Source organism: Coregonus clupeaformis, chromosome 12, assembly GCF_020615455.1.
Source record: "Coregonus clupeaformis isolate EN_2021a chromosome 12, ASM2061545v1, whole genome shotgun sequence".
NCBI classification, from domain to species: domain Eukaryota; kingdom Metazoa; phylum Chordata; class Actinopteri; order Salmoniformes; family Salmonidae; genus Coregonus; species Coregonus clupeaformis.
Genome location: NC_059203.1, coordinates 39,995,785 through 40,021,660, shown reverse-complemented (window position 1 = coordinate 40,021,660; position 25,876 = coordinate 39,995,785). Strand labels below are relative to the sequence as shown.

Here is a 25,876-nt window from a genome sequence, read left to right as displayed (position 1 = left end):
ACACCTCTTACAGACAGCCAAGAGGTCAAGGGAGTGCTCTGTGGGGGTAGAGCTGGCCCATCATTGTTTAACAATAATAATTAAATGTTGGTCTGTACTAATGATGCATCTATACATTTTTCTTTCAGTAATGTGGGTGAGGAAGATGAGACACAACAAGGCATCCCTCTGTGGCAATTACTGCTCAGCACCATGTCCATTGTCACCCTGGCCAGCACACCCCCAGCTGCCCCAAGACTGACTGGTTTCCTGAGGGGGAGGCGGGTTGAATCTTCTTGTGTTTTTCACCTTCAACCTTATATACTCAGGGTCACTGACCAATGGCCTTTTACATGTGCGGTCCCTGGAGAAGGATTTGCCCAGTTACAGAGCACAATAACAACATTTGATTTACTTTCCAAGATACCTCCTGTTAGTGGACCTACAACCTTGAACTGAGATCCTGTCACGAGAATTTATATCTCTAATTAATCAAAATTAATGCTCTGAATAATTCCCAGAGGGTGTAAATTCTCTGGTTTAATCATGAATTAAACAAAGGTCCGCAACCAGCAAGAATTATCTGTATTTTTAATAATGGAGAGCTCTGGCGCCAAAAAACATATACAGCTTTTATACCCCTTGACACACAAAGGCACTTTGCTCCGCCCACCTTTAAACCGTTTCTTAGTCCCCTTCACCCTGGAATGCTTTCTCAACAGTTTCTAACTTCCCCCCTCTGTTAGTGGGTTGACACTACATTATAACTCTAACATCGTTCACACATTTATACTGTATTTGGGGTGAAATCCTTTAGTCATTATTCTTAAAATACAAATTAATCTATCAGATCCTGACATTTGTTTGGTGTTTCTAAGTAAGTAAATATTACCTTTTTTAATGAACTTTTTTTTTTTTACTGTTCAGTATTGGTATTTTAACCCAGTCTTGTGACTAACACTTTGCTCATATGTGTAATTTGTCCTGTTCATCATTTCTCTTGAATGCAACATGTGTTTTCAGGGTTGCCTTTTAGGCATTATTTGTGTCATGCACTGTGAGGTACACACCATTGAGGTCATATAAGTAGTCATAGATATAGCTGGCCCTTTGTTTGTATCTCTTGCCTCTTCACCCCACTGCCTCCTGTTGCATCTCAAAAAGTACAAGTTAAAGAATGATCCACACAAATGAATGATCATGTGATGTGTACAAATCCTAGCTGTGTAATTTTTCACCATATCCTTTTGCAAATTAACAAATGACTGGTTGTACTCTTAGGTATGGAAGTTACATTGCATGCCTTTGAGTAATTTCTTAGCATGATTATCTCACCTGACATTATTTTAAGGACCATTTCATCCCCAAAAAATGATTTATATGCAATGTAGCCAAGAAGGAGGCAAGTAATGTGGACTCAACTTTCATTACAGCGAAAATAATTTGGATTATGGGTTCCAGTCTGGTGCGCTGAGCTGAACCAAGGGCTATCCAAACTTTGGGGAGTAACCTCAGGCTGAATGCCACAGTGTCCTGGTTTGGACAAGGAGGCATGTGCTGGAGTGGCGCCCTTCCAACATTCAGAAGGCAGCTCCTGCAACAGCCTGCTCCTGACATCCTGATCGTACATGCAGGGGGCAATGATTTAAGAAGGCTTAAAAGTGTGGAGCTGGTTAGAAGAATGAAGAGCGAGACATGCAGAGTGTGTACGTGCAGAGTCCCCCTCTACTCCTGTATCATTCCCTGTATCATTCAACAAGTGTATTGGAGGAATGCTCATCCAGTGAAGATCAACAAGGCATGGATCTGGGTCAACAACATGATGACAGCCTTTGTCAGGGGATTGGGGGGAGCAGCAATAAAGCACACTGACATTAAACAGTCACCCAGGGCAAATTTTGAGGGATGGGGTTCATCTCACTGCCCTCTGCAATGACATCTTTCTGAATGCTATTCACCTGGGACTGAAAATATACTGCTGATGTCCTCTGGCCCCCTTCTCAGCTGTAACACACATGCTCTCTCTCTCTTGCACACACACTCTCCCACACATGAATCTGAAATAAGCAAATATTGGCCATACAATAATGTAACTTCTTGTAACTTTTGAAAAGTGAAATGCACGCATTTTCCCTCTAAATTACACAAAAACGATTTTCTCTGTCACACACTCAGTCACAACACACGTGCCTGGCTGCAAAAGTGCATGGTGAGTGACGTCAGCAGCAGGCGCTCAGCTCGTGCACAGGCAGCAGCAGGCCAGCCAAGCAGCACAACAACCTGGAGAGAGCTGGAGAGAGATGCCTAGCGCACACATCATTATTCGACTTAAGTTGCTTGTTCAATAAGATAGCATATATACCTTGTTAATTAGCTTGTACCTCTAATTGTTGATCAGTTAGGTAGCATGTTAACTAACTACCAATACACTGCTTAAAACTATAATTGTTCAGAATGTGTAGGTTTACTAGTTAATAAGAAAATAAATCAAATGTAATTGTTCAATAATGTGTAATTGTTCAATAATTCAATGTGTTGTGTTTAAAAATAAAAATATCTGATCATATAAAATGTGTTGTGTTTATATTACTTTTACAAATAAAAATGTGATAATAAACAAACAAATCTAAACTAACAAATGTCAAATCATATTTGTCGCTGAGATGGCCAGTCAATTTGAGTAACGTTATTGTGTATTCTACATAGTGACGCAGTTTTACGTTATTACGTAATGATATCACAACGTCATTTAGCAACTTTTAGCAACAAATCGACCTGCCTCTAGCAACTTCCCATGAAAATTAGTTGGCAACACTGGAGCAGTGGCCACAATTTTTTTTTTTTATGCATGCCAGCAAATCCACTACACAACGCAACACATTATTTGCACTATAACGGTGACCACACACTGTTAGGGTCTACATAAAGCTGTCCCTACAGCAGTCTCAACACCTTACCACTGCTACACCTGGCTATCAGCGGATCCTTGTCTGGCAGCGAAACAGCTGATTCAGCCTCATTTACTGCCTTTAAAAAAAAACAGCTGATATGGCTGACTTACTTAAACAAATGTGTTTTCTACTGACAATTGAGATGTACAAACTATGGCATAAGGAGACGACGAGCGGATAAGAGGCAATCCGTAATTTCGATTAAGACAATGAGCGAGCTAGGACGGACGTTGTTCAGCACTTTTGAAATGTACAGCGACAGAATTCAGAACATGGGCCGTTCTTACAGTATTCCCCCTGTACACCAAGTCAGAACCGTAGGATAAATCAAGGGGGCATATAAGCAGACAATGAAAGCTCTTACAATATTCGATGATTACATTTATCTAAAACAGGCTATAGGCTACATGTGCACCACCAAGTCAGAACAGTAGCCGAAATTAGGAGGGGAAACGGGACCAAATTATTAGGGTGAGGCACATGGGCTACTAACAGCTTACTACACAACATTCACTTAGTATTACTTTATTAGCTGCAGTATACATATCTCCCTGGCATATTACATCATTTATGCAGCAGCATACAATACATTTTTGGACTCACCTTGTTGTGCTGTGCTCACTTGAACAGGAAGGTGGAATGCCCACACGAATTTCAATATTACTTTCCTTTACTTTCAACTTAAGAAATAAAAGGTATACAGCTATGTACAAATGGTACAAATACAGCAAAACGATACAGCCCACAACATCATGAGGTAGAGTCACATTGTACAGATCCTACTCTGGGTGATGACATCAACAAAGGGGAAAGGTCACGGTCAATGCCAATAATAACCCTCCACACATGAATAGTAATCATACTATACTGCAGGTAAGTACAACACATATTCAATGTAGTTATTTATATAGTGTCCACACTATAACACTTCTCCCCCCTCAATTTAAATCCCCCTTGTAAGGAAAACACAAGGTTAACAAGTAAATCAATGTTTTCTTTTCTTTACTTCACAACACTGTAGAACTTCTGCTGGTGTTACTGTAACCGTAAAAATAAAAATAAAAGACTGTCCTTATTTCTTTTCAACTAGGTCTGCTGCTCCAAACAAACTCTAACGCCACAAGTCTCTGTCTCAACTACAGAGTTAGTCTTTCAGGAGGCTTGTAACTTGTTGGTGCTGTCATCTTCAGGACAGGAATACCGGCTTACTTAACGGAGGAATAAACACACATGTTCATCGTTGGTGTTTCAACCAGAACGCGGGAAAATGCCCTTTCTTTATTTTCGCACATGCGCAGTTGTACATCTCTCATAGGGCATAACTGTACCAGTGTAAGAACACAATTTATAACATATTAGTCTATATGTTAACACCCCCACTTGCTCTTATACTGTACAAGTCGTATTCAACCTAACTATCAACACATTTAGCTTACAGTTATACATCTCACAAATGTCAGTTTACATTCCAAACATATAACCCAATAATTTTTCATTTTTGAACTTCGTTACTTAACATTTCTTTTACACTTGTGAGTGAGTCACTATCACTAGCAGCGATAATTAGATCATCGACCCAAATTATCAAAATGATCCTTTCTGTTGCAGTTTGTTTGTTGTAAACACAGTGATCAGCTGGGTTCTGTGTAAAACCATTTTCACTAAGGTGATCATGCAACATTTTGTTCCAGTTCCTTCCTGACTGTTTCAGGCCGTACAGTGACTTGTTCAGTTTGCAGACTAGTTGCTCACCTGTATCTGACCTGACTTCAAAACCCTCTGGTTGCTCCATGTACACTTCACAGTCAATAGGAGCATGTAGATATGCTGTTTTGACATCCATCTGATGTAACTCTAAGTCATACTGAGCTGCTAGCTGCATCAAACAACGTACTGATGTCATATTTGCAGTTGGAGAAAAAGTCTCCTTATAGTCTATTCCTGCCACTTGACTATATCCCTTTGCAACATATCTTGCCTTGTATGTCTCAGTCTCATCTGAATTGTTTTTTGACCGCATAGACCCACCTGCCCCCCACTGCATTTTTACCCTCTGGCAGTGTGGTCAATGTGAATGTATCATTTTCCCTAAGGGAATCCATCTCCTCCTTCATAGCAGTAGCCCAAATCTCTGATTTTGGTGAAATCATTGCTTCTTTGAAGGTTTGTGGTGCATTGCACATTACTCTGTAGCAGTAGTCAACACTAGGTGGTATCTGGTCATCACACTTCACTTTACACTCATAGTCTTTTAAGTACTGTGGCTTCTTCCTCTCTCTGTCTGGATAGCGTGGACTCTGACTATCTGAAGTCTCGATTTGCACATCTTGTGTCTCTTCGGAATTTTGATCTGCCATCTTGGCTTTTGGCATGGGGGATTGAAATCTCTCCCCACGAAGATCATCACTCATTTCCAAATCTGTCTGAGTTTGGCGTTCGACTACACCTTTTGTAACGAACTTGACTAATCTGTTTTTAAGAACTTTTCCAGTGTCTGGGTAGTAGACTAGGTATGCTGGACTATTTTTATCATACCCGACAAAAATACCCTTTTCACATCTTGAGTCCAACTTTTTCTTGTTCTGTCTGTATGCATAGCAAACAGATCCAAATTCTTTCATCTTTGAAAGATCAGGCTTTCTCCCAGTAAACATGTAGTGTGGAGTCTGTCCTACACGCTTATTGTAACACCTATTGCGAATTACTGCAGCAGTCATTACAGCATATGTCCACAATTTCTTTGGTAGGTTGCTCTCAAGTAGCATGCATCTTGCCATTTCAAACAGTGTTCTCCAATTTCTCTCAGCGGTCCCATTTTGATGGGGTGAGTAAGGGGCTGAAGTTTCATGTCTTATGGCATTCTTACTGAGCAGTGACTGGAACTCTTTGGCTGTGTACTCTGTGCCATTATCTGACCTGACACACTTTATTTTTCCATAAGGGGCCACATCAGCAATAAACTTCTCAGTAGCTTTTACAGTATCACTTTTTGCTTTTAGGAAATACACAAAAACTGCCCCTGAATAATCATCCGTAAATGCTAGAGTATATCTGAACCCATCTTTCGCCTCTGGCTCAATAGGGCCAGCCAAATCAGTGTGCACAAGCTCAAGAGCTGCTTTTGCCTTTTCATCAGGCTCTCTGTTTCTGCTCTGAACAAATTTTCCCTGTGTGCAGATTTCACAGTTGAGGGTAGATTTGTCAATCTTACCTGTGATTTTCATTCCCTCTGTCACATTTTCTAACTTTGACACATCCTCAAAATTACAGTGGCCAAGAATTTTGTGCCATGTGTGAATATCATAGCACCCATGACAGCCATCATCATTTTCATCACTTACAGTGTTAAGATAGTAAAGTCTATCGTACTCCTCGATGTCAAAAGTGGTACCGTTCTTGTGGATGAGCTTGTTACACCCCTGTCGAAAGTTGACTGAAGCTCCGTTGGCTGTCGCTGCTTTAACAGAGAAAATGTCCTGTGGAAACGACGGCACGTACAGCGCCTTCGTCAGCGTTGTTTTCACCCGACGACCCGTGTTGTCTCTCAGGTAAACCTCCGCTGCACCTCTCCTCTCCGCGACACCATTCGTTCTTGTTCCATCAGCCAGCTCCACGGAATGTTTTTCCGGTTTGAAAGTCTCGTCAAACTCCTTAAACTTCCCGATGTCCGTGACTATATGTGACGTTGCTCCCGTATCAACCATCAGCCCTTTATGTTTCAGTCCACGAAGCTGACAGTCACTTATTTTGAATGCAAATGTGTGGCCTTCAGCATCTGTTGCTTGTTTCACATTGTCTCTTCCTTTTCGTCTGCAATTTGCGTCAGTATGAGTGGAGCGCTTGCAAAAACTACACCACTGTCTCCGTTCTCTGTGCTCTCCAGTAACGGTACATTCCCGGGCCTTGTGCCCTTTCTGGCCACAGTTGAAGCAGGTTATCTCGGTCCCTTTATCTCTTCCTCTTGGCCAGCTAACTTTATTGTTACTTGCCTTCATCACGTTGTCGTCAGTGGAAATGGCGCTAAACTTCTCGGTGCTTTCATAGCTCCTCAACTTGGTTTTGAACTTGCCATAAGTTGTCGGCTCGTCACTCTGCGTTATGTGGATGGCAAACGGCTTAAATGATTCGGGCAAACCTTTCAGAATCATTGCAATCAACAGCCCGTCACTTAAAGTCTCTTCAGCATTCCTCAGTGCTGTAATAGCCGTCTCAGCACGAATGATATAATCCGTAACACTTTCGTCACTGGCTTTCTGAAGAGAAGTTAGCTCAGTGTAGAGGCTAATCACACGTGGCTTCCCTTTACCTGCATAATGTTCCCTCAATATCTTCAACGCTTTTCTCCCATCATCTGCTGCTTCTCTCATTATCAGGGAAAGACTTTTATCATCCAAAACCTGTATCAATTCGGCGTAGGCTTCTTCATTTTTCTCTCCGTCTTCTTCATCTTCATCCACGCTCAATATGGTGGCCTTTAGCCCTAGCAAACGCAAGTGTCCCAAAAACTTCGTCTCCCATAACTCGTAGTTTTTTTTCATCTCCGTCGAAACATAATCTATTCCATCGGCTTCCATGTTCCCTCCTGGGCCCATAACCTGTTGGTGCTGTCATCTTCAGGACAGGAATACCGGCTTACTTAACGGAGGAATAAACACACATGTTCATCGTTGGTGTTTCAACCAGAACGCGGGAAAATGCCCTTTCTTTATTTTCGCACATGCGCAGTTGTACATCTCTCATAGGGCATAACTGTACCAGTGTAAGAACACAATTTATAACATATTAGTCTATATGTTAACATAACTACGCTGTGGTCCTCTGTAGCTCTGCTGGTTCGATCCCCGGGACCACCCATACACAAAAAAAAAATGTATGCACGCATGACTGTAAGTCGCTTTGGATAAAAGCGTCTGCTAAATGGCATATTATTATTATTATCTGCGCAGTACTCCTGGTGTGCCACGAGACACAGGTAATGCGTGTCCCAGTGGAGCTGGGTCTGAGGGCACAGGAGCGGGTTGGGTGTTTGTGAGAGAATGTCCATCACCCTCTGCTGGAACCACTGAATACACCTGTTCCTCAGATACTGTTTCCTGTGGGGTTTCAACTTGTATAGTACCACCCACAGCTGTTCCATCTGAAAACATGGTCTTGTCTTTGTCATAGCGCAGGCGGAGGTGGTCCTGGTGTCTGCGCATGACTCGACCATCAGTCAGTTTGACCACAAAGGAGACAGGACCACTCTGACTCAGAATGATACCTGGCAACCAGCGTTGGCTGCTTTTGAAGTTGCGGATGTAGACAGTGTCATTGGGTTTTAACTGTCTCTCCCTCGCGTGGTGGTCATGTCTCTCTTTTTGTTTCTCCTGCTTCCGTTCCACTCGTGCTTTGATGTCCGGACGCAGTAGATCCAGGTGAGATTTTGGCTTTCTGCCCATCAACATCTCAGCTGGAGCCTGTCCTGTTGTGGTTTGTGGCGTGATGCGGTACTGGAACAAAAACCGAGAGAGCTTAGTTGTGATGGTACCCCCAGTCATCCTTTTGAGCCCCTCTTTCAGTGTCTGCACAGCCCGCTCCGCTAAGCCGTTTGAGGCCGGGTGAAACGGAATGCTGCGGATAAGGCGAATCCCGTTTCTCTACATGAATTCTTGGAACAAGTCATAGGTAAAGGTTGTTGCGTTGTCGGACACAAGAGAGTCAGGCAGACCATGGGTTGCAAACACCTGCCAAAGATTTTCGATGGTTGTGGTCGCTGTGATGTTGCTCATGATGTGAGCCTCCAGCCACTTGGAGTGCGCGTCCACAATGACAAGGAACATGTGACCCACGAAAGGGCCTGCAAAGTCTATGTGCAGCCTGGACCATGGGCGGTCAGGCCACTCCCACAGATGTAGTGGCGCGGGGCGGCGCCATCTTCTGGTTTCTCTGGCACTCAGAACATGATTTCGTTTTGTTTTCTACGTCCTGATCCATGTTAGGCCACCAGATGTAAGATCTGGCTAAATGTTTCATCCGGGAGGCACCCGGGTGAGCCTCATGGACCTCATCCATGACTTGTGCACGGCCAGGGGGTGGAACAACCACTCTGGACCCCCAGAGTATGCAGCAATCCTGCACACTCAGCTCAGTTTTGCGCTTTGCATAAGGTCTTAGTCCATCATCCTCTATGACAGGCCAACCCTGCATAAGGAATCTTTTCACTTGGGACAGGATAGGATCCCGGACTGTCCACTGTTTGATATTCACAGGTGAGTTTGACAATCTCTCCATTAGGAAAATTGTCTCGGGAGGCACCACAGTTGTGGCGGGCATCTCTGGTAGTGGGAGACGGCTGAGTGCGTCTGCGTTTGCATTGTCCTTCCCCTCTCTATACACAATAGTGTACTGGTAAGCTGACAGTGTGAGGGCCCAGCGCTGTATCCTTGCTGAAGCCATGGGAGGAATGCATCTTGATTCACTGAAAAGGATCATCAGTGTTTTGTGGTCAGTGCATGAAATGACGACCATAGTGGTACTGATGGAAGCGTTTCACAGCAAAGACTATAGCCAGACCATCCTTGTCTAACTGTGAATAACCCTTCTCAGCACTTGTCAGCGTGCGTGATGCGAATCCAATGGGTTTCTCTGACCCGTCCTCCATCTGATGAGAGAGTACTGCCCAAACGCCATAGGGCGAGGCGTCACATGACAGGATGATCTCTTTGTCTTGGTCAAAATGAACCAGCAGTTGTGCTGATTGTAGTAGTGCTTTCACTTCCTTGAAAGCTTTCTCTTGTGCTGGCCCCCACTTCCATTTACAGTCTTTGTGGAGCAGCTGATAAAGTGGAGCCAACACTGTTGACAGTTCCGGGAAGAACTTACCATAGTAGTTCACCATGCCCAGGAATGACCTGAGTTCGGACACATTCTTGGGGTTTGGAGCTTCCTTGATTGCCCTGACTTTGTCCTCCACAGGACACAGACCCTGCGCTGTGATCTTGTGACCTAGGTATGTCACACTCTGTGCTTGGAATGTGCACTTGCTACGCTTCAGGCGCAGCCCTGCCTCAGAGAATCTCTAACGCCCACCCTATTATACAGTGTCATATCGATGATTCCACATCCAAAGCGAGCCCACCTTTGAAGTCAGTGAACCATTTTTATTTTAATCAGTGAAGTGCTTTTCCCACAAAATAAATGTTAACAATACTTTTCTACAACCAGTTTTTAATTCTGAGAACATTACAAATAGTACGAAGAAAGGAAAAGAAAGTGGAATATTGTAAAGTCAAAATTGAGATAATTGTATTCATTACTACTATTTTCTCATCAAATAGATTCCAATATCCTGAATAAGGGTGTCATTATTCCCATTGACAAATCTTTACCAACAGGAACTGACAGAACAGCAAAAATCCTATAGATCAATTAGATTCATATATATATATATATATATATATATATATATCTCTCAACATAGAATAGGTGACCATAGCCTTCCACCACCTCCAGACACAAATCTTGCCGTCATGGGAACATGACGTGAGCACTAGACTATTTTTAAAAAAAGGGCATTTCCTTGACCTGGTACTTTTATAGACATACAGAGACTCAACACTCAAGTCATGCCGAACTCATGTACACAAATCTCACAAGTCTGTTTTGGACGATACTGACTATCACCAAAATGTACCACTATCACCAAAATGTACCTACTTGCATTTTTGTCAATTTTGGCACTGGAATAAAAGTTTGACTAACATCAATGTCATATGCTATTTTCAATAAGAAGTTGGTTCTCGAGTTCAGCCCTTTCAGTAACGCATTACAACTGCATACCCACTTATTTACAAAATACAGAGGAAATGGATACCTTGCATGTCACAAAGAAGCAAACACTAAACCGTTAACATATTTGATTGTTAAAAAAAAAAAAAAAAAAAAAATGACCAGAGGGGATTTTAAAGTCCATCACATGAAACGACTCGCTAGAGGGACGCCCGTTCGTTCATCCATCTTATTTGCCTTCAAACCCGATTGCAGTGAATCTTCTTACTTTCTCTCAGTAGATCTGGAGCGGCTGTGAGAAGGGGGAAAACAGTTAAGCCAGAATGTTAATACAAACTTTATCTGGAGCATTCATGCACTCTCGGAACAATGTTACAGCCATGGTCTGTTACCGTTACATACAAACAAGTAAAGCGGTTTCATTGTTAAGACAAGATATAAGATCCTTGCTCTTTCTGTTAAAACCCCTCCTGCTTACCTCCTTGATCGAGAGAATGATCTTGAGGGTTTATGGTTCCTGTCCCGGGACAGAGATCTCTCCCTCTTCCTGTCTCTGGAGAGAGACCTGAATACAGAAGGAACCACATAATTAACCAAAGCAACCTGCATCTTACTGAGGCCTCTGTTGACAAGAGGATGTCATCATTGAGAAGTTTGGAAAGCTGTGCTAACTGACAGAGGGTGTGTTAAGAGAACAAATACTTGTCATACATGTATACAGTGGGGAGAACAAGTATTTGATAACCTGCAAAATCGGCAGTGTTTCCTACTTACAAAGCATGTAGAGGTCTGTAATTTTTATCATAGGTACACTTCAACTGTGAGAGACGGAATCTAAAACAAAAATCCAGAAAATCACATATGATTTTTAAGTAATTCATTTGCATTTTATTGCATGACATACGTATTTGATCACTTACCAACCAATAAGAATTCCGGCTCTCACAGACCTGTTAGTTTTTCTTTAAGAAGCCCTCCTGTTCTCCACTCATTACCTGTATTAACTGCACCTGTTTGAACTCGTTACCTGTATAAAAGACACCTGTCCACACAATCAAACAGACTCCAACCTCTCCACAATGGCCAAGACGACCAGAGAGCTGTGTAAGGACATCAGGGATAAAATTGTAGACCTGCACAAGGCTGGGATGGGCTACAGGACAATAGGCAAGCAGCTTGGTGAGAAGGCAACAACTGTTGGCGCAATTATTAGAAAATGGAAGAAGTTCAAGATGACGGTCAATCACCCTCGGTCTGGGGCTCCATGCAATATCTCACCTTGTGGGGCATCAATGATCATGAGGAAGGTGAGGGATCAGCCCAGAACTACACGGCAGGACCTGGTCAATGACCTGAAGAGAACTGGGACCACAGTCTCAAAGATTAAAATCCTGCAGCGCACGCAAGGTCCCCCTGCTCAAGCCAGCGCATGTCCAGGCCCGTCTGAAGTTTGCCAATGACCATCTGGATGATCCAGAGGAGGAATGGGAGAAGGTAATGTGGTCTGATGAGACAAAAATATAGCTTTTTGGTCTAAACTCCACTCGTCATGTTTGGAGGAAGAAGAAGGATGAGTACAACCCCAAGAACACCATCCCAACCGTGAAGCATGGAGGTGGAAACATTCTTTGGGGATGCTTTTCTGCAAAGGGGACAGGACGACTGCACCGTATTGAGGGGAGGATGGATGGGGCCATGTATCGCGAGATCTTGGCCAACAACCTCCTTCCCTCAGTAAGAGCATTGCAGATGGGTCGTGGCTGGGTCTTCCAGCATGACAACAACCCGAAACACACAGCCAGGGCAACTAAGGAGTGGCTCCGTAAAAAGCATCTCAAGGTCCTGGAGTGGCCTATCCAGTCTCCAGACCTGAACCCAATACAAAATCTTTGGAGGGAGCTGAAAGCCCGTATTGCCCAGCGACAGCCCCGAAACCTGAAGGATCTGGAGAAGGTCTGTATGGAGGAGTGGGCCAAAATCCCTGCTGCAGTGTGTGCAAACATGGTCAAGACCTACAGGAAACGTATGATCTCTAATTGCAAACAAAGGTTTCTGTACCAAATATTAAGTTCTGCTTTTCTGATGTATCAAATACTTATGTCATGCAATAAAATGCAAATTAATTACTTAAGTCATACAATGTGATTTTCTGGATTTTTGTTTTAAATTCCATCTCTCACAGTTGAAGTGTACCGATGATAAAAATTACAGACCTCTACATGCTTTGTAAGTAGGAAAACCTGCAAAATCAGCAGTGTATCAAATACTTGTTCTCCCCACTGTACATACATACACATATATATTAGTCCCAGTCAATAATAGAGAAGACATCAAAACTATGATATAACACATATGGAATCATGTAGTAACCAAAAGTGTTAATATATTTCATATTTGAGATTCTTCAAAGTAGCCACCCTTTGCCTTGATGACAGCTTTGCATTCTCTCAAACAGCTTCATGAGGTAGTCACTTGGAATGCATTTCATTTAACAGGTGTGCCTTCTTAAAAGTTAATTTGTGGAATTTATTTTTAATGCGTTTGAGCCAATCAGTTGTGTTGTGACAAGGTAGGGCTGGTATACAGACGATAGCCCTATTTGGTAAAAGACCAAGTCCATATTATGGCAAGAAGAGCTCAAATAAGCAAAGAGAAAGACAGTCCAGCATTACTTTAAGACATGAAGGTCTTTTACCAAATAGGGCTATCGTCTGTATACCATCAAGCGCAAACTGGCTCTCATGAGGACCAGCACACGAATGGAAGACCCAGTTACCTCTGCTGCAGAGGACAATTTCATTAGAGTAAACTGTACCTCAGATTGCAGTACAAATAAAAGTAACAGACATCTCAACATCAACTGTTCAGAGGACACTGCGTGAATCAGGCCTTCATTGTCAAATTGCTGCAAAGAAACCACTAAAAAAGGACACCAATAAGAAGAAGAGACTTCCTTGGGCCAAGAAACACAAACAATGGACATTAAACTGGTGGAAATCTGTCCTGTCTGATAAATCCACATGAGATTTTTGGTTCCAATCACCGTGTCTTTGTGAGGCACAGAGTAGGTGAACGGATGGTGTCTGCATGTGTGGTTCCCACACAACCAGCATGGCTACCACACCATTCTGCAGCGACAGGCCATCCCATCTGGTTTGCGCTTAGTGGGACCGCACGAAGCGCAAACCAGATGGTCCAACACACCTCCAGGCTGTGTAAAGGCTATTTTACCAAGAAGGACAGTGATGGAGTGCTGCATCAGATGACCTGGCCTCCACAAATCACCCAACCTCAACCCAATTGAGATGGTTTGGACCGCAGAGTGAAGGAAAAGCAGCCAACAAGTGCGCAGCATATGTGGGAACTCCTTCAAGACTGTAGAAAAGCATTCCAGGTGAAGCTGGTTGAGAGAACGCCCAGAGTGTGCAATGCTGTCATCAAGGCAAAGGGTGACTATTTGAAGAATCTTAAATATAAAATATATTTTGATTTGTTTAACACTTTTTTGGTTACTACATGATTCCATATGTGTTATTTCATAGTTTTGCTGTCTTCACTATTATTCTACAATGTAGAAAATAGTAAAAATAAAGAAAAACCAATGAATGAGTAGGTGTCCAAACTTTTGACTGGTACTGTAAGTATGATTCAAAATATGGTCCTTTAGTCCACGCTTCTATGACCAATCATCTGTTTTGATCTTACTTGCCCACAGTATGGCTGTTAACTTTTACTATTACGCTTATGGTTGTCAACATACCTGCTTCGGCTGCGGCTGAAGCTCCTCCTACGTGGGGATCTGCGGGGGGTGGGGGTGGTGGTGAGAGGGTGTCAAAAGCAGAGCGCAATACATTGGTGACCCATTGATACCAAACCCATCCGACCCCCAATTACCTGTACTCCCCTGAAGTAAACCCTACAGTCCCCACTGAAAACTGCCCCTCAGTGAGCACAAAGTTATTGTCTACACCCCTCCTAAGGGATGAGAATGGGTGACTGCTGATAAGGCATTTGTAATCCAAAATTCAGTCATCACCTCCCATAAAAAGGTAATGGGTTAGTTAATACTGCCAGCTGAGTGAATGGCAAAAAGTGCTTGGGAAAGAAGTGCAATTATACCAAATGGGAAGAGGTAAGGAAATGGAGGGTTGTAACATAACTAATGGTAAAACATTGGGTACGGGGACTCAATGCTGCAGTAAAATCAAGGTTACATATTGAGCACAACCGCAAAGCACACAAAAGATGGGACCACTGTGACCTAAACCAGGGAGGGACCTACCCTTTGGAAGGGGAAGCACTGATCAGAATAGCTCCTTTGAACATTTAGAAAGTCACAAATTAATAATTCACATTTCTCAAAATGTCAGGGTCCTAGACTCACTGGATGTAGAGCCACTCCCCTTTAAATCAACGGATTACAGTAATTAGTGTGAAATACAAACCACGTTTGATTCAAATAAAAAAGGATAACCTTTTTTTAAGGCAGCTTTCTCTTCATTTTTAAATTTGTAATCAGCAGTGTACTGTATGAAGCAGGAAAAACTTACTAGTCTTTTGGTTTTCAACAAGCTAGAAATGACGAAGGGGTGGCAGACTGTCGGCCGGGTAGGCAGATTTGGCTGAAAAGGACTGGCCAGATGCTGCGAGGTGATTAGTTGGCTGGCGGATGGGGGCTGGCTGTGGATTTTTCCTGCTTTTATTGGTTAGCCGAAGGCTGCTGCTGGTAGGTTGTAGTGTAGACATTTGGGGACGTAAAACGCTGATTGGTCGGGAATGGGAGGTGGGCCGCTGCCGATTGGGTTAAGGTTGGAGGAGGAGGCTGAGAACTGCATGCGCAGGAACCAATGGGCTGGTGCAACCTGACGACTGGCCATGCCTGGGTCATGTGACACGACACCAGCCAAGCTGATTGGGGCACGCTGGTCAGAGGTCACATGATGCTGAAAGAGGACTAGTTGACTGACTCAGAGGGTGGTGAGAAGAGGCATGGTGATGACTCTGTAACGGGGGTTCATTTTTATTAATATAAATGGTAAATAAAAAAGCAACCTCAATTTGTAACAAAAACAACCAATCTAGCATCATTAAGCTTCCCTCCCACCCGGTTCATAGATAGGTAATGCTTTGCAATACGAATCACCTACTTAAAAAGCTAGCTTTGCCAAATATTAAAATAATCTTGCAAGTGCACACGGTATAGTACACTTCCAAAACACATTCAGTGCGTCAGGAAAGTGTAAAGCTTGCAATCCAAATTTTTTGAAAATGTGGCAGCAGTAAATGCCAATGTACCTAACTTGGCATACAAAGCAGCACACTTCATTTCACACTGTACCCACCCCCTGGATCTAAAATACCCTGGAACTCGTTAAATTGAACAACAACGATAATGATGAAAACAGCACGTTTTCAGCACCACATCAGTAACCACTGTAGATTACCATGGAAACAAGGGTTCTCAAACAGTCAGAGCTAAACTATCAACATGTTGCAGAGAAACAGGAGACGCAGTTTGGAAAGAAGACACAGGAATAAAACGTTAGTTTAACTAGGAAAAGGGGCAGAAAGGGATTAGTAGTCTGTTGGGTATTGCTATCATAAAGCCCTGTACGGTAGATGGGTTACCTGCGCCTGGCGGGCGGGCTACCACGACGCCCGCGATGCTCATCTCGAGGACGTCTGCTCCATGAGGGAGGAGGACCTCGGTTGCGGGTGCGTTTCTCACCATTGGACAGCTCCACTCGCACACGAGAACCACTTAGTGTCCTGTGCAGATCAATAAGGATGTTACCGCAGGGCATATGGTTAAACAGTCACCAAAACATTATGGCATGCATGGACTTGTTTCGCCAACTATCGGGTAGTTAAATGGAGGCACGTGGCAACTTAAATTAATAGGTAGTCCTTCCAAATATCAGAGTAAGTGCCTTGCTTGGAAACAAGGATCTCCAAGCAAACTAGGCTCTGTCAAAGTTATTTTATAAAGTGAAAAGCATATGGAGATAACTTGGCATTCATATAGAAAAACCAGAAAAGCTACTTCAAACAGTTCTGGAACACCTCTAATTTCTTGTGTCAAACAGTCAATCTGTCAAGTGTATTGGCATGCAAGGAACGAAAACTTTAGTGATTATCTCTCATTTCAACAGTCCTCAATTTCCTGATTCTATCATTCAGTTATTATTTTTTATACCAGACAAACTTCTTAGGCTTTACCTTCCATCAAGCTCCCTCACTGCGTCTGTTGCGTCCCTTGGATCTTCAAATTCCACAAAAGCAAAGCCTGGGGGGTTCCTTGCTACCCAGACACTGCGAAGTGGTCCATAATAGCCAAAGGACCTCTCCAGCTCTGTCTTGTTGCCATTATTCCCCAGGTTTCCCACATAGACCTTGCAGTCGAGAGGGCAATCTCGGTGCATGGCTGGATCTGTAAAAATATTAAGCAGAAGGTATAGAATTAAAACAGGTTCCACTCACTCTTTGGTATTGGAGTTGGTTCACAGTATCTGACTAGTTTTGCTTTCTAGGAATCATGCTTCAAAAGGCAGCCGATTGGCCAATTTACAAAATGAACCAGAAAAGCTACATCAAGCAGTTCTGGAACACACACACACACCTCTAATTATTTGCAATTATTGTGTCAAACAGTCCATCTGTCAAGTGTATTGGCATGCAAGTAACGAAAACTTTTGTAATTACCTGCCATTTCAACAGGTCTCAATTTTCAAAACAAAAATTGATACTCCTCAAACGTGAATGAGAAACTGAAAGAAGAATTGTCCATTTAGATTTTCACGTAGTACACATTTTCCACACAAATGTATATTCAAGTAGGACTTTACTATAGTCTATGTTCATAACACGCAGATTTACAAATTTCCCTCGACATTCAATTTACAAAACCACATTCAAACAGCCAGTTGTGTTTATAACACGCAATCAGATGTTTTGCGTCATTGTAGCCGAATTTGGTGTAGCCAACAATGTGCCAGAAATGAATACAGGGCATAAAGCAAGTGGTGTGGAAATGCATAGCACATGGAAATGCATTGCGGTAATTCTTCTAATATATAATTTCCGTGCACGAATAACAGGTTCGGCCATTACTGCGATAACAGAAATTAAGTAATAAGTAGGGTAGAACAAGCTTGTCTTCTGATCCAACGTTGGTCAACATCGCCCACACCCCCTTTGCTTTGTTCACTAAGGTTACTAACTAGTTGTCCGTGTGTAGTTATGCAAAATGGCAGGCCCGGGCTGGGGCCTTGCCGAGATAAAACCCTCACGACATTTGCTTGCTCCCTCCCTACTAGTTCACTTTTTTTTTTTTTTTACATGCCATGGAATATAGTGAGGCCATAGAATATAGTTGCAAATTCACTTAAACATTTGTCAATACAATTACATGATGCGGTACAGTTGGTTTAGCCATTTCAACTAACTTCACTAACTAACTGCGAAAATATTGAAAATGGCTAACGTTACTAGCAAGCTAACTCTTCGGTGGGCCAGCTAACGTTAGCTAGCTAGTATAAATACAAGAGCAAAAGCCAGTAAATATAAAATTAACATGAATTGAAAAAATGAAATACATATCACACTTTGCATTATTTAGGTACGTGTTATTTACCGTATTGTAAAACCAACACTAATATTCGATCCGTTTGCAGTCTTTCGTCGAAACGCCTGTCTGTAGCTGCGACATGAGCTGCTAGCTATAATAAAATGGAGACCGGAAAGCTTCTTCTGTGGGTATTTTATGGCGGTTGGGAACCAACTTTAAGGTGCATTACCGCCACCAACTGGACTGGAGTGTGGACCAGAGACAGTGGCCTAAATCCTACCAAACATTCTCGTCTCCCTAAGGAAACCAAATACATAATTAAATACTAAATCCCCTGAAGATTTACCCAGCAGTTCACTTAATCCTGGCTCTTCAACCCCATTACTCTTCAAATCTAATAACAATCACTCCCTTTCCCTCCCATATTTCTGGCACTGAAATAGAACATCTTCCGCTGTCTCCATCTCCTGACAATGATCACACCTCCCAGTCGGATGTTTCCCCACCAATGTACTGTTGAGCCTTGTGTGTCCCAGTCTCATCCTTGTGACTACACTTTCCTCCCTTCTCTCTTGACCTGAGGACCTCCCAGCCCCAACCTTTTCCTGGATCTTATTCAGGTGTCTTCCCTTTCTCTCCCTGTTCCACAACTCTTGCCATTTGTTTTTAACCACTGTTCTTATTAACCCCTTGGCTTCTGCTTTACTGATTGACAATTCCATCTCAACATTAGGATGTTTAACAGCCTGCTTAGCGATAACATCCACCTCCTCATTCCCCTCTACTCCCACATGAGCTGGTACCCAGAGGAACATTACAAATAACCACATCTGTTCCACCCTATACAAAACCTCATACAATACATCCTGTCTGCTCCGAGACACAAATTAATTTAAGCTCATCAGTGCTGCACAGGAGTCAGAGCAGATGACTACTCTGTCTGGCCTCACCTCCCCCACCCACCCTGCAGCCAATAGTATGGCCAACAACACCATTGTGTAAACAGATAAAAGATCTGCTGATCTTTTTGTCACTGCCACCTTAAACTCAGGAACACTAAAAGCTGCACCTGTCCTCACTGTTTTAGGGTCCTTAGATCCATCTGTGAATATATTCAAGAAAGCACAGTACTGTGTTCTTAAATGTTCACTTACAACTGAATCTACTCCTTCCTTAACATATCTTACCCTCTCAAGCAACCCTAGATATATCACTGGCTGAGGGATTAACTCAGGTGGGATAGCAGGAAGAACCACAGAGGGGCTAAACTCCCTCCCAAACAGTCCCATCTCTCTCGCCATGCCATTGCCTATCCACCCAATGCTTGTATTCAGATTTCATTCATGTTCCCAGCGCTCTAGGAGCAACTCTTTTGTAGGATGTGTAACCTTATGTCCTTGTAGATTTACCCAATATGTCATGGCTAGCTGTTCTCTTCTTAACTTTAACGGCATTTCTCCCAACTCTACCTGCATCGCTGCCACCGGGGAGGTCCTGAGTGCTCCACAACATATTCTTAGGGCTTGGGACTGGATTACATCTAGCTTTTTTAAAGATGTCTGAGTTGCTGATCCATATGCTACAATTCCATAATCCAGTGATGACCTTAACAGTGCTATATATAGCATTTTCAACGCCATTCTATCAGGCCCCCACTCCATTCCTGACAAGCAACGCATCACATTAAATATTTTCTTTCCTTTGACAACTACTCTGTTAATATGCGCCCCCAATATTATTTGAGTGTCAAACCAGCCCCCCAGGAACCTAAACCCTCCCACCCTCTCCAGATTCCTTCCATACAACTTCAAGTATATTTCCTCCCCAACTTTCCTTTTAGAAAAAAACACAGTCTGTGTTTTCTCAACTGAAAACTTGAAGCCCCACCTGAGGGACCACTGCTCAACTTCACTAATCGCTTCTTGAACTCTTCTGGCTGTATGGGTAATATTTCTCCCTCTCTTCCAGAATGCCCCATCTATCATCCACAAAAAATGTACTCCCAATATCAGGTCTCACCTGGGAGAATACATTGTCAATCATAATGGAGAACAACAAAGGACTAATGACACTTCCCTGGGGGGTACCATTATCTACCTCATACCTTTTTGACATAGAGCTCCCCACCCCCATGTTATCCAGCTTGATAAGTAGGCACCACTACAGCCTGCTTCCAACTTCCAGGCAGTTCCCCTTCCTGCCACACCTTATTGTAAAGGCCCAATACTTTCCCCATCGCAGTGTCACTGAGATGAGCCATCATGATGTAACACATCTCATCCTTCCCAGGAGATGTTACCCCAGCTTTAGCTAATGCTCTCTTCATCTCAGCCAACGTAAAAGGGCCAGTCAATGTATCCCCCACCATCTCTCTCTGATCCAGCACCCCCGTATGTTCTCCTCTGACCCTCTCTCTCCCATGCTGACCCTCTTCTGTCAGATTATTTGAGCTGTGCACCTTCACAAATGCCTGGGATAACATCTCTGCCTTCACCATCTCGCTCACTGAAACAATCTCCTCACTTTTCAGCACAGGGAGATCCCAATCTCGTCTGACCCCACTCATTCTCTTAATCCCCCATACCTCTCCCACAGGAGTGGTCCTGCCTATGTTTCCACAGAACCGGCGGCAATACTCCCTCTTAGCTGTCCTAATGATCCTCCTTACTACTGCTTGTGCTTGTTTATACTGAATCAAGTGCTGGTAATTATTGGACCTTGTAAACATTCTGAAAGCCCTGTTCCTACACTTCACTGCTTCTCTACACTCTTCAGTCCACCAGGGAACTGCGTTACCCTTTCTCCCCCCTGTACCCATAGGAATCACCTGGCTTGTGGCCCCTACTATTGCTCCTCTTACTCCATCATTCACTGTTTCTATATCTGAATTAAGATCAACCTGAGACAGCTCCTCTTCACTCAACTCCTGAAACTGACCCCACTCCGCTTTCCCAAATATCCATCTCCTCAATCCATTTCCTACTGAATCTTCCACCCTCAATCCTACAGTACACATGATAGGATAGTGATCACTACCCCCTGTAGATTCCTCCAAAACCTCCCAACTACATCTGACAGCCATTGAACTTGAGATCAAAGTAAGATCCAGAGCAGATTAATTTCCAGTTACTGGGTCAATCATGGTTCCTCGGTCGTCATTAAGACTCACAAGCCCTTTCTCATCCAATAGTTACTCCAACACTTGTCCATTTACATCAGTCCGTAACCCTCCCCAGAGCGTACTATGTGCATTAAAATCCCCACACATTACCCTTCTCCTATCTTGACCTTCTACATTCCCAAGGGTAGTCTCTTTTACATTCCCAACTCTACTCTCTTACACGGGTTGTAATAGTTCACTATTACCATAGTCCCACCCCCTCTCAACCACACCTCTACCACTACATACTCCTGTTCAACTCCCTCTCCCACACACCTATATGGGAACCCCGTTTTATAAAGGTAGCACACCCTCCTCCTCCCCCTGCTACCCTATCTCTAGAGACATATCACATCAGGTTTGGCTGGTAACTCCTCAATAAACTGTTTGAACTCTTGCCCATTAGTCATCAAACTTCTGGAATTCCATTGAAGGATTAACACCATTATGAAAATTAACCAATACATGATTCCTGGCTGGAATGATTCTCAATCTTATTGAGGTCATCCTGTACATTTTCCCATGTCAGTCCTGTGATCCCAAGATACCTCACTACCTGCACCACTATGATCTGTATCTTCTTAGTCTTCGATTGTAATTTTTCTGTGAAACTGATTGCTGCTGTCACAAATGTAACAACCTTCCTCATGTCTACTACCATTCTTGTTCTCTCTCCCATTCTGCTCCCTACATTTACATTTCAGTCATTTAGCAGACGCTCTTATCCAGAGCGACTTACAGTTAGTGAGTGCATACATTATTATTTTATTTTTTTCATACTGGCCCCCCGTGGGAATCGAACCCACAACCCTGGCGTTACAAACACCATGCTCTACCAACTGAGCTACATCCCTGCCGGCCATTCCCTCCCCTACCCTGGACGACGCTGGGCCAATTGTGCGCCGCCCCATGGGTCTCCCGGTCACGGCCGGCTACGACAGAGCCTGGATTCGAACCAGGATCTCTAGTGGCACAGCTAGCACTGCGATGCAGTGCCTTAGACCACTGCAACACTCAGGAGTATATACATCACGCCCAACCTGCATCCCGATCTGCCCTGGAATACCTGCTCTTCTAGATCAAAATCAAATCACATTTTATTGGTCACATACACATATTTAGCAGATGTTATTGCGGGTGTAGTGAAATGCTTGTGTTCCTAGCTCCAACAGTGCAGTAGTAACTAACAATTCACAACAATACACACAAATCTAAAAGTAAAAATCGGAATTAAGAAATATATAAATATTAGGATGAGCAATGTCGGGGTGGCATTGACTAAAATACAGTAGAATACAGTATTTACAAATGAATTAGTAAAGCAGTATGTAAACATTATTAAAGTGACCAGTGATTCCATGTCTATGTACATAGGGCAGCAGCCTCTAAGGCCTCTAAGATACAGGGTTGAGTAACCGGGTGGTAGCCGGCTAGTGATGGCTATTTAACAATCTGATGGCCTTGAGATAGAAGCTGTTTCTCAGTCTCTCGGTCCCAGCTTTGATGCACCTGTACTGACCAGTTGCACAGGGCGGGTTAAGACCCAGGGCCCGAGCTTAAAGATGAGTTTGGAGGGTACTATGTTGTTGAAGGCTGAGCTATAGTGAATGAACAGCATTCTTACATAGGTATACTCCCGAGTGGCGCAGTGGTCTAAGGCACTGCATCGCAGTGCTAGCTGTGCCACTAGAGATCCTGGTTTGAGTCCTACCAACTGAGCTACACGGGGCCAAGCATGATACTGCAACTCTCAGCTCCTGCTCAATGTTTAGCTGGGACCTGTACTTGGTCTTCAGTGCAGCAACAGCAGAGAAGCCAGTCTCACAAAGATAAGATGTTGCAAAAGGAAGAAGAATGCCCATGGCCCTCTGCCCTAAGAGTGGATACTGCCTCTCTACACTCAGCCAGAATTCACTCAGTGTCTGTGATGTGAACCTCAGTCTCAATGTGGAGTCAGACGTCATATCAATGAACTGGTCCTCCTCTGTAGAGCTGAAACCAGTTGGAGCTGGTGCATTGAAAGGATCTCTCACCCAGTCATATTGGGAACTGTTTTCAGGGAAGTACTTTTTAAAGAATCCCATCAGTGATGAAATATGCTCCTTAATATATGGAATCACTGAGGTGGCATCATAGTCAGTAGTGTCAACAAATTCATGCAGGTTCTCGAATGAATCAGTATTTCCTTCATCAAGTCGCCTGTCCCACATTGCAAGCGTTCGAGTGAAAGAGCTGATCTTGTCTGTGACCTGAGGTGTTTATCTTTCCCTTGAAGCTGTAGATTTAGTTCATTTAGCTTTCCAAATATGTCACTCAGGTAGGCCAGTTTTGCCAGGAAGTTCTCATCACTAACTTTTTCTGCGAGGTCATACTTGTGCTCCTGCTCCGAAAACATTATTATCTGCTCTCTGAGCTCAAAAACTCGGGACAAGACTTTTCCTCGTCACAGCCACCTTGCTTCACTGTGAAACAGCACAGCTTGATGTTCAGCTCCCATCTCCTCACAGATAGCAGAGAAGACTCTTGTTTTTAGTGGTCTGGTGATTGGGGTGTATCAGCGTGATTGGGGTGTAATGTCTTTAAGTGACGCCTTAATTTATTTGGCTTCATGCTGTCCGCTGCCAACATTTTTAGACACAGTAAACATACCGGTCTTTCCTCGTCTCCCACCGTAGTCGCAGTGAAGCCAAGCGCTACATACGCTTAGTCATATTTCCTTGTCTTAGCTTTCGGGAGACTTACGTTTGTCTCATCTCCGTCTCTTTCTGCCTTTCTTTTCATTTACATTTTACATTTTACATAAAATGTTAGTCATTTAGCAGATGCTCTTATCCAGAGCGAATTACAGTTAGTTAGTGCATACATTATTTATTTTTTCATACCCCCTGTGGGAATCGAACCCACAACCCTGGCGTTGCAAACGCCATGCTCTATCAACTGAGCTACATCCCTGCCGGCCATTCCCTCCCCTACCCTGGACGACGCTGGGCCAATTGCGCGCCGCCCCATGGGTCTCCCGGTCGCGGCCGGCTACGACAGAGCCTGGATTCGAACCAGGATAGTGGCACAGACCACTGCGACCTTAGACCACTGCGCCACTTAAATATCTTTCCATGGGGTCTCTTAAGGGTTTGTTATCTGCACTTCATATCTCCTGCTCTGTTCTGTGTGCTCTTGTTCGGTGCAAAAAAACCCTACTCCCTGCTGCAAAAAAAAGCATGTTCCCCGGGGTCACAGGGGGGCGCGCCCCACTATTTGAGAAGGCTGGTCTAGGGTGTCAGGTAAGGTGGAGCTGATATGATCTTCCACCTGTCTTTTCATAACTGAACAACCCCCATATGTCACACTATGGACCGGAAATCTTTAAGGAGTGTATGACGTATGTACGGAGGGACGAGAGGAGGGAGGCTTTGTGCTGCGTTCACGTACTAGTCGGAACTAGGAAACAGAAATGTCCGACTTGCTAACTATTTGAACGCCGCACGTGTATAACTACAACCAGTTATCAAGTCGGAAATTTCGGAGTTGCCTAGTTCCGAATGAACGCGGCAATAGACTCGAGCGCAATAGTATTACCGAAGACAGTACAGTATGACGATAGGCTAAAACTGCTTCTCCAATAGAAATCCCTGATCACGCTTGTAGGCGATGTCATGGCGACGTTGGCTAGCTAAGCTCATGCGCAGAAACACGTCATTGGGTCATCTTGCGCGGATTTGCGCATGCCGTCAAATCAAAGAAATAACATGTTCAACTACTTAAGAAATCGTCTCGAATGTGCCTTTCTAGGATGTGCCTTTATATTTCTAGAAAATTAACAACTAAGGAAGAATGTTTTAATTGTTTTACTTCTCAAACCCCGGCCTGGTCTGTTTCGCAAGCGTTCCCGGAAGCCTCGCGATGTTGCGCCTCTGTGTTTAGAAACTTGTACTTCGGACGTGATACCGTGGAGCATGTATCATTTACATTTTAGTCAATTAGCAGACGCTCTTATCCAGAGCGACTTACAGTTAGTGAGTGCATACATTTTTCATACTGCCCCCCCGTGGGAAACGAACCCACAACCCTGGCGTTGCAAACGCCATGCTCTACCTACTGAGCTACACGGGGCCCGTATCAGAGGGAAAGAGAGGATGAGATCTAGTATGAGGGAGAAGGGGACACAGGAAATTAGTTTAAATAGTATATTGAGTAGAACGCCATTAGATATAGTCTCAAATATTTTGTTATTTTTTAAGAGCAATGGGGCTGGCAGCTAGGATTTAGTTTCTCCCTGTCTCTGGCCCACACTCCAGTACAATAGGTGGCGGTAATGCACCATAACGTTGGATGCCACGTGATAATGACTTTGAAACGAGCGTCCGATCAGTAGGCCTAGTGCTTTGGAACTGCGTCCGAGCTCCGATATCAATCATCCCATCACTAAAAATGCTACAGTTGTCCTCCCTTATG

At 43.6% G+C, this 25,876-nt stretch overlaps 1 protein-coding gene across 2 annotated transcripts; it reads right to left on the bottom strand.

Moving 5' to 3' along the window:
• Window positions 1-10,119: 10,119 nt before the first annotated feature.
• Window positions 10,120-18,438, bottom strand: LOC121577646 (serine/arginine-rich splicing factor 3). 2 transcript variants are annotated; one of them, XM_041891408.2, is made up of 7 exons: window positions 18,331-18,438; window positions 17,400-17,464; window positions 16,917-17,127; window positions 16,326-16,466; window positions 14,458-14,496; window positions 11,176-11,262; window positions 10,834-10,989 (listed from the first exon to the last, which is right to left on the bottom strand). In XM_041891408.2, exons 2-7 carry the CDS (start codon window positions 17,404-17,406, stop codon window positions 10,962-10,964), a joined length of 513 nt encoding a protein of 170 aa, XP_041747342.1. In that variant the 5' UTR covers window positions 17,407-17,464; window positions 18,331-18,438; the 3' UTR covers window positions 10,834-10,961. The 2 variants fall into 2 exon arrangements, with proteins under 2 accessions (XP_041747343.1, XP_041747342.1); XM_041891409.2 differs by lacking the exon at window positions 17,400-17,464 and having other exon boundaries at window positions 10,120-10,989; window positions 18,331-18,433.
• Window positions 18,439-25,876: the final 7,438 nt, after the last annotated feature.